The following is a 9,672-nucleotide window of genomic DNA, read 5'->3' as shown; positions in this document are numbered from 1 at the left end:
ATGACCAGTTGTCTACACTGTCCTTGTTCCCCTCTCTCTGCTTTGTGGTACATACATCATTTTAAAGGAGGAAATTAATAGAATAGAAAAAAGAAAATCTGAAAATAATCACAAAAGACTGATCACTGATGCTTGATTGTTTTATTTGGAAGTCAAAGGCCTGTAGATGTATTCATACAAAAGTAAATTGGAACACCACTGACAAATACTGTGGGCATGACAGAGATGCCCAGATTGCCCCCAAAGTGTCTTCATTTCAGGCCACCAGTCCACTCAAGTCTGGAAGCGCTCACATGATCTCTGGTTTCCCCTAAAGGAAACAGAGGCTTCCTCTGAGTGAACACCTAAAGACAAACAGAAAGACACAAAGGGACAGCAGCACAACCCATGCTATACACACAAACACTGAGGTCATATTATAAACATTTCCAGATAAACTCATTAATTATTAGAATACTTAGAATGCTTCTAAGAAATCTTTGGCTTTTCAACAAAACCCAAACAAGTTTCTCACAATGTTTAGGTCAGTGACTGTAGAAAACATGGACAGAAGACCAAAGAACATTTGCTCATCTGCTGGCAGGTTGCAGTATATTCTCTGTGCTACTATTGGCGCATTAAATCATTTTTTTTAACGTTATTCAGACTATATCGTAAGAAGGCAGGGTTACACTTAGGAATTAAGTGGCTGACTGCTTTAGCTGAAAGACAAAATTAAATTAAAACAAAATTAAATGAACAAATACATCTGCAGCACATTTTTCTTCATTACTGTATGCATTTTCTGACTAAGAGATAAGAATATGAGAATGGTGGAATAAAAAATAATAATGAAAAATTAATAATAAACAAAAAAAAAATCACAGTTTTAAATAATTCCAAAAACTGCTCATTCACATTAATGCAATCCCTTTGTTAAGTACATACAACACAAAATTATGGTCAGGAAAAATGGCTGAGGCCATATCCATATATTGTAATAAAGTAAGTAAAATAAGTTGTAATAAAGTAATGATCATGTCTTGACTACTTTGAGTAGCTGTGTAATATTGTCATTAATATTTGTTCTTGTCTAATCACACACATTTTTTTCTGATCAGGACAAAAAAAAGGTTAAACAAACTGGGAATAAAGAGGAAAAGTCTGCATTGCTTCTGCTCCTTTAGACTGTGCTATAAGCTCAATGCAGGAAGAATAGGTTGGGTCTATCAAATAAGTGGGTGAGCCTAGCTCTGCCTACCTGGTTTCTTTTACACAGACTCTAGTTGCAAATTTGACAGCAGGATGGACACTTTTTACTTAATTTCTTCAGAACAGAATGGAATGGTGCCACAGTGTCCATGTTTTCTACAGTTGACTGCATGTCATTCAGGATTCTGGGACAAAACACTGAGGTACATTATTGCTATTTACCATACAATTCATATATAATGTTTGGACAAACCAAACTCTACTGCATTTAAAGGAACAGCTAGTGTCCTAAAGGCTGGTTTACAGACAACACAACTGGTATGTTATGCCCATATATAAAGGATTAAAAGTTATTATATATTTTTATAATAAATGAAGAACTGTTTCAAAATCTTAAAAAAAAAAAACACTTTAAATATAATCTCACATAAAGATACGCTGAACAAAACCCAACTCCATTTCAGGAGAAAGAAATCCTAAGAATGAATCCTAAGAATGTACTTAAAATGAATTACAAAACGTTCTAATGGCCCCTAGTGGCAGAAAAAGGTACTGGTTTGGCTTAATTGTGTTTTAATACATACTGGCATCTTTGGTTAAAATTCATATTAAAATACACTCTCTACAAAAAATAACAATTTCCTCTTTTCATATAAAACAATATAGAGATTTGGTATCGGTTCCCAATATAGATTTCTTTTTACATAAAATAATTGCTCTCATTACTTTTCTAGTGCTTTCTGTTGATACTGTGAACTAATTAAAATGTTTTCAGATGGTATATCAATATAAATGTCATCTAGTGTCTCTGTTCCCTTCAATATCTGTACATCAAACTCTAAATGGTGTGCAGAGCATACAGCATCCAAGCTGTACACCATCGTGCAGTGTTCAAGTTCTCAGGCAGGGTGTATATATGATTGTATATAGCTCTCAGGGTGGGTCTCTGGATTACGTCTCCAGCTCAGGCTCCTCTTCGTCTGGGTTGATGATCTCCCACGTGGAACTGGACGTCTGATGGCCGGGGCTCCTGCCACTGCCCGAGCGGGTCAGGAAGCCGAAGCTGAGGGAGCAAGCAGCAGCAGATAGCACACACCTCTAATCAGTGATAGAGTTTGAAAAATAGATGGGAGTTTCCTCTGAACACAATTAAGACTAAAATAAAATGTTTAAATTGTCAATTTTGTATAATGGTGTGTAACTTGTTCCTTATCCGTGTTAGAAAAATAATTTGATATGCAAATCTACGGTGGCCGAGAAAGCCCAACGCAGTGCAAATTGAAAAGCGCTGCAAAAGCACAAAACACATCCATCAAAATTACAACACAGGCGCAGCAAATAGAAAAACACGCTGCAAATAGAACCACAACACAACGGAAGTGAGTCACAACGGAATTTTCCCGGGGGACCTTAAAAGATACTGTACCAGCTAAGCTGCGTCTTCAGTAACGTCTCGGACTTCACTATGTGTACAAAGGACAATAAGTGGCAAACAAGGCGTTTTGTGAAGCAGAACTTTTAATAATATGCACACAACCGTGGTAATCACAGGTAATAAACATAACTTACTTTTCAGAAGCTTGTTTGCCACTTAATGTCCTTTGTATACAGCTGGTACAGCATCTTTTAAGGTCCCCCGGGAAAATACTGTTGTGTTGTGGTTCTATTTGCAGCGCGTTTTTCTATTTGCAGCGCGTTTTTCTTTTTGCAGCGCGTTGAAGCACTTTACTCACCCAAATAAACTTTTTTTTAAGGAAAGAAATCTGTGTAGATTAATACCCTGCGCTCATCTGACTTCGAAATAATTACAGTTTTGTTTACTGTTCCTTAAAAACAGTAAAAAAAACAAAAAAAAACTTAAAATGCGCTTTAAAATCTGGTGTGCCTTATGTATGAAAACAGACCGAAAAATAGACGTTCATTGATAGAGTGCCTTATATTCCGATGTGCCTTATAGTCCGTAAAATACGGTACATTATACTACAATTAAAAGAAATTCCTCTGTCTGAGGGCTGAAACACATTAAAAATCATTGTCTTCAAATGCAGTGTTGTGAATCTTCTCAGAAGAAGCAAGCAAATATTTCTTTAACATTTCTTTTAAAATTTTCAATGTATACAGTCACTCCTCCAGAAAATCGCAAAAAAACACAGAGAACCAAAAAATAGGCCTTATGACCCCCCCAGCCTTTGGGGCAAACCTTCTTTGAAATTTGGAACACAGACTTCTTGCTCCTGCTGTAAAGCAGCATGTGTGTACAATGTGAAGCACAGAAGTAAATTGTCAAACTTCTAACCTAAGCCATATTGAGAGGCTGTAGCAAGGTCAGTTAATGCTTAAAAGTCTTCCAGTGTGGCAGAATTAATGTGTTTTCCACAGAAAATATTTTTAATTATTTAAACACTGAGTTATCCCCTTGTTCCCCTTGTTTCAAACCTATTAGAGTGCCAAATATGCAACAATAGAGCAACTACTTTCACAACACTGTACTAATTAAATTGCACATTATCTTAATGGATTACAAAGCAGGACTCACAGGTTTCGGATGCGTGATTCTGCAGGTTTGCTGTCAGTGCAATCTGTTTCAACGTCCTCGTTTGCTCTCCTCTCAAATAAAGGTCCCTTTTCTTCATCACTGCCAAATGCAATCAAAAATACTGATAAACATACAGCCTTAATTGCCATGCAATCTACAGTATATGGATTGAATAGACTGAGTAATTCACCTGCTGCATTCGTCCTCTCGATGCTGTTGCACCTGCAATGAATACAGATTTGTAGAATAAATGAAAAAAAAAAATTGTGAAAGCAGACACCCTTTCAATTTCTCCTTACAAAAACCTACCTCACACCCTGAAAGCCAGAGTGGCAGACACAATTTCCTGTCACGTGGTCACAGCGGCCGTGATAGCAGGGACTGCAGAGGAAGCGACAACTGTCCCCAAAGGTACCCTCAGGGCATGGCTGGCTACACCTGGAAGAAAAAGAACAGAGCAGAAAGTCAAGACTGCAGAGAACTATGCAGCAGCAGTTCCAGTATTACATTTTATAGCACAAACCTCGAGTGTATTATTGCAATTACACCATAATTCCATTATCACTGTTTACTGAAATAGGATGAGAACATTTTTATTTGTTTGGTTATAAACACTCCGTGATAAAATAGTTCCATTGCTGCATGTAGCTGCGCTGTTCGACTGGTTAGCGCTGCACCGTTGCTATGTTACCTGTATGTGTATGGAGAGCTTTGGTTAAAGTGCATTACTGGCTGATAACGGCACTCACAGCCAATCACATTGTAGGGTCGGAACTAACTGTGGTTTATTACTACATACTACTACATATTTGAACCTCTATGATTAGCAGTTAGTTTGAAGGTGAAATTAAAGTCAGGTGTTTTCATAATGTGACCCCATTTTAAGAACTCAGCTTTAAGAAGGTTTGCTCTACACAACACATGTTTATGTTATAGGACAAACAAAGAAGATTTTTGAGGACCTCAGAAAAAGAGTTGTTGATGCTTATGAAGCTGGAAAAGGTTACACAACTATCTCAAAAGAGTTCGGACTCCACCAATCTACAATTAGACAGATTATGTACAAGTAGAGGAAATGCGAGACCAGTGTTTCCGTCCCTTGAGTTGTCAACTAACAAACATTACTCCAAGAGCAAAGTGTGTAACAGCTAGTGAGGTCACAAAGGTCCCCAGTGTATCTTCTAAGCAACTGAAGGCCTCTCTCACACTGGATAAATTTAATGTTCATGAGTTCCCCATTATTGTGGATAGATGAGACCAAAATATAACTTTTTGGTTTAAATGAAAAGCATTATGTTTGGAAAAAGAAAAAACATTGGATTCCAGAATAAGAACCTTATCCCATCTGTAAAACATGGTGGAAGTATCATGATTTTGGCCTGTTTTGCTGGATCTTTATATTAGAGAATTCTAAAGGAAAACATCAGGACATCTGTCCATAAACTGAATCTCAGGAAAAGGTGGTCAAACATAGGTTAAACAAATGTTTAAAGTCTAACAGTGCTGCAGTGTTTATAAGTGTATTTATAAGAGGTTCATTAGTTGTTCCATACCTTGGTCCAGTCCAGCCTGGGTCACAGTGTGAGCACTCTCCTGTTACGATGTGGCATGGCTCTCCCCTCCTGCAGCGAGGGCACACATTCTGGCAGAGCTTGCCATAGTATCCCGGAGGGCAGGGCTGGTCGCAGAGTGTGCCGTTCCATCCTGGGGCGCAGCCATCACAAGCGCCATCCAGCTTCGAACATGGTTTACCACCCTCACATTTTCCACAGCTACAAACATAAACAGACATTTAAAGCCATGCGCAATACATAAGCATAATACATAATTATGAATTTTGAACCTAACATATTTTAATATGCTGTATTTTTTGCACTATAAGGCACACCTAAAGTCCTTTAATTTCCCAAAAAATCATCAGTAGGTCTTATAATTCGGTATGCCTTTAGTATGAATTTTACCAGTCAGGTAAGGAGCAGTAAAGCCACTGAAAGCCACTCTGCTGAGGTGCAGCGTTATAGTTCAGTTCTATAGTTTAGTTCTCCAGCACTGAGACTCAAGCCTGGAGCAGTATTAGCATTAGCTGCTAACCACGCTAAGCGCTAGCTCTTTCGCCGCTCAGAGGTGAGTATTATTGGCCTGTAGCCTGCTGCTATAGCGGGCTACCTGCCTATTAGCGGACATCCTGTTAGCAGTTAGCATCTAGCCTGTTAGCGGTTAACTATTTAGCTGTTATCTAGAATTCACTCTCAGAAACTGTTTTTTTTTTCTTATTAGTACTAAGGTTAGTTAGTCAGAAACAGCTGTACTTTCTGTGTGTATCTGCAGGGGGGGGGGGGGGGGGGGGGTAGCTTAGCAAGTAAGCTAACCTAACCACAGAACCAAATACCACAGAACAAAAATGCTGATTTATGCTCTATGTCTGTATTTGATTATTCTTTATTTTAAAAGTTACCCAGAATTTGATGGTATTGTAGCCACAAAAACACAGGACTTGCACAGCTAACACAAATCCCTGAACCCGGTAATACTGTATACTGAATAGTAATGTTTTGACACAGTATAACAAAATGATTAATAAAGCCATAATAAAATAAATAAAATGTTAATAAAACGTTAATTCTGACTAAAAAAAAAAAAAAAAAAAACTTAATCCTGGGTCCCTTGCCCTGCTCACCTCTCTGTACAGCCTCTCCCATAGAAGCCTGCACTGCAGGTCTCGTGACAAAAGGGCCGCGTGTAGCCTGCCTCACACTGACACTCTCCTGAGTACTGTTCACAGTCTCCGTGGCTGAGGTCACAGATGCAGTGGCGGTCACAGTTCCTTCCCCACCAGCCCTTCACACACTGGCAGTCCCCTGATTGCTGCAGGCAGGGCGAGAGGTAGCAGTTGCAGGGTAGACTGCACTTTAGCCCATAGTAGCCTACTTTACAGAGGCAGCGCCCCGTGGTCTGGTCGCAGGTGGATGTGCCCTGGTGGCACTGGCAGGGCTTACTGCAGGTGGACGTCCACCAGCCCTCTTCACAGGTACAGTTTCCATATACTGGATCACAGCGCCCGTGGCGACTGCATTTACAATTGTTCTGGCACAGGTTGCCCCAGCGGGTGGGTAGGCAGGTGCACTTGCCCGTAGCAGCATCACAGTGTCCGTGAGGGTGGCACAGACAGAGCTCGCGACAGTCAGAGCCCCAGAACTCCGGTGGACAGCCTGCAAGGAATATGTGCAATAGATGAGCGAAAAAAATACTATATAGTATTTCTACATTAGGGGTCACCAACCCTGCTACTGGAGATTTTCCCTGTTCCTGTAGGTTTTGAAGACCACTGATGTATATCATATGCAGATAATATTTAGTGAATGTGCATTAAGTAAAAATGTTAATCTCCAGTCATTTGCTACAATATAAGTTTAGTTTTTTTACAGCATTTTTTATGTATCTAAAATGTCAACTAATTATTAAAGCTGCATAATTTTGTGTATCTACATCAGGGTTTAAAATCTCAAAGATTTGAACTGAACTTTACATTACATCCATGGGCCCCATAATAGAGCCCTGTGGAACTCTTTTATGTCACTTTTATGCAAATAAGCTGTTGCACGTTAGTGTTTGCTTCTGCTAAATGGCAAAACACAAACAAGCTTGTTTAACTCTGGTAGAAGCTCAAAATTAATTATTTAAAAGTATCTCCCTCATCTGCTGACTTGCCACAGATTCCTCCCTCAGACGAAGTCTGCTGGCTAATTCTGCTGTGTACTGTATGTGGTTTTAACCAGCAAACAGAAATGATGGAATGACTTCAACTGATATAGTGGGTGGGGCTCTGACAAATACAGTGGCTTAAGTGTAGAGAGAACATAGCAACCAAGCATAGGTTCTTGTAAGTATACTATATTTTTTAAATCTTGGCTTGGAAATTCTTATTGACATTTTACTCACGAGTCTTACACTGGAACCCAAAGAAGCCAGGTTTGCATCTGCATACTCCTGGAAATGCACACACCTCGTCCTGTGTGCAGGATCTCTCACCCTCACAGAGTGCTGGGGAAACATGGGAGAACTGTTATGATGCATCTTCAAGTACACAATTACAGATAAAGAATCTAATAAGATTTTATCAATCAGTGCAAATGTGCAAGAACTGTACTCACGTATAGTGCACTCTTCACCCTGCTGGGCCCATCCAGAACAACACACAAGAGAAGAGTCCCTGTGTATAAAAGAATATGAGACAATTTTTTGTGATGGATGATACACAATACACTGGCATGCCAAATGTCATTGGACATGGGAATAATAATAATATGGCCACTGACTAAAGAAAATTGCATTGATCTGTGAGATATATGTCTGATTTCAGCCAGAGGCACGAAACAATTCTAGCCGGACATTTCTTGTCGGTCACTAATCATAACGACCCACTGCACTGTCCACTGTGGGCGGTAATGCCTTGCATGACGCATTTCTGTTAAACACATAACACTGTGGGTGGGAAATAGAATGTCTCATTCATCTGTTACTCACCAACTCGAACGTCAATAATTTACATGGCATTGCCATTAGCACATTTCTCTGTGTTCTCTGTGTTGTCACAACTTGTATGGACTTTTGGCATGTCAGCATAGTTATTAAAAAATATATACCCATCATCCAGGATTGTTTTTAAAACAAAGATATTAACATATAATATGTAATAGTTCTATTACTCCAAGGTGCCCTAATGCACCAAATAAAAATACAGGAAATATCAAGTTGACATCAAAAATAACAAACCTGTTGAACCCTATAGCTTAACATGTATGCCCGACCTATATCTAATTTTCATAGTACTTACTAAATAATTCATAGTAGTGAATAAAAATTAAAGCTTAAGATTATTAAATAATACCATTAATATATAATTAACCTAAAACTCATCTTAAGTCATACAAAGTATATTTAAAATATGTATATACAGGAAAAAATAAGGCCACTTAACAATGATGAGTTTCTTTGATTTTACTAAATTAAAAACATCTGGAATATAATCAAAAGGAAGATGAATGATAACAAGCAATCAAACCAAGCTTGAATTTTTTGCACCAGGAGTGGCATAAAGTTATCCAAAAATCTTTAAAACTGTGATTACCAGGAACCAGGGTTATTCCACCAAATATTGATTTCTGAACTACTAAAAATGTGCATTATTTAATAATTTGCATATTTGAGGTTTGAAAGCTCTGCATCTTTTTTTGTTTTTCAGCCATTTCTCATTTTCTACAAATAAATGCTCCAAATGACAATATTTTCATTTGAAATTTGGAAGAAATGCTGTCCGTAGTTTTTAGAATAAAACGCTGTTCATTTTACTCAAACATATACCTATAAAGAGCAAAATCTGATGAACTGATTCGGAAATTAAAGTGGTCTCTTAATTTTTCCAGAGCTGTAGTATTTACATATTCAAATATTGATACTAGAACTAAGAAAGTGTGAGAAATCAGTGGTTTATATTTTACATTTTATATCATTCAAACACAAAATATATAAACATAAACACAACACAAGGTATTAAAAATTAAATAAAGATTGAATAAAGTCCCTTCAGTACCTGGGGCTGAGGCAGACATTCTTCCCTGTGGGCGAGAGCTTTTGAGCGGAGGCCAGAGAGCAGAGGAGGAGCAGTCCCAGGCAGGTCAGGACCCTCCCCAGCTGCTCCATGCCTCTATTCTCTCTGGAAGAACCAGACCACAAAGTCCCTGAGCTCCGGACCCAGTTCAGGACCAGGATAATGGTCAGTCCTGTGGGCTGTAGCCAGCACTGGCCCACTGCTCCTCTTCCTCACTCTCTGTACGTCTGCTGCGGCCCTGAAGAAAGCCAGGCTTGCCGAACCCCAGCGTTTCCTCTTGGAGTTTCCTGGGGAAGCACGGTCAGCTTCCTTCAATTCAATCAGCTGCTGGCCTTTT

The 9,672-nt window shown here is 38.9% G+C and overlaps 1 protein-coding gene across 1 annotated transcript; it reads right to left on the bottom strand.

The window, feature by feature from the left end:
* Nucleotides 1–126: 126 nt before the first annotated feature.
* Nucleotides 127–9,585, bottom strand: LOC125782658 (scavenger receptor class F member 1-like). Its single transcript, XM_049467373.1, has 9 exons — nt 9,318–9,585; nt 7,879–7,937; nt 7,667–7,768; nt 6,405–6,936; nt 5,281–5,499; nt 4,037–4,165; nt 3,918–3,949; nt 3,728–3,826; nt 127–2,254 (listed from the first exon to the last, which is right to left on the bottom strand). The coding sequence occupies exons 1-9, from the start codon at nt 9,425–9,427 to the stop codon at nt 2,241–2,243; spliced, it is 1,296 nt and encodes a 431-aa protein (XP_049323330.1). The 5' UTR covers nt 9,428–9,585; the 3' UTR covers nt 127–2,240.
* Nucleotides 9,586–9,672: the final 87 nt, after the last annotated feature.

The sequence above is a fragment of the Astyanax mexicanus genome, chromosome 18, assembly GCF_023375975.1.
Source record: "Astyanax mexicanus isolate ESR-SI-001 chromosome 18, AstMex3_surface, whole genome shotgun sequence".
NCBI lineage: Eukaryota > Metazoa > Chordata > Actinopteri > Characiformes > Acestrorhamphidae > Astyanax > Astyanax mexicanus.
This window is presented reverse-complemented; position numbering and strand designations above follow the sequence as displayed.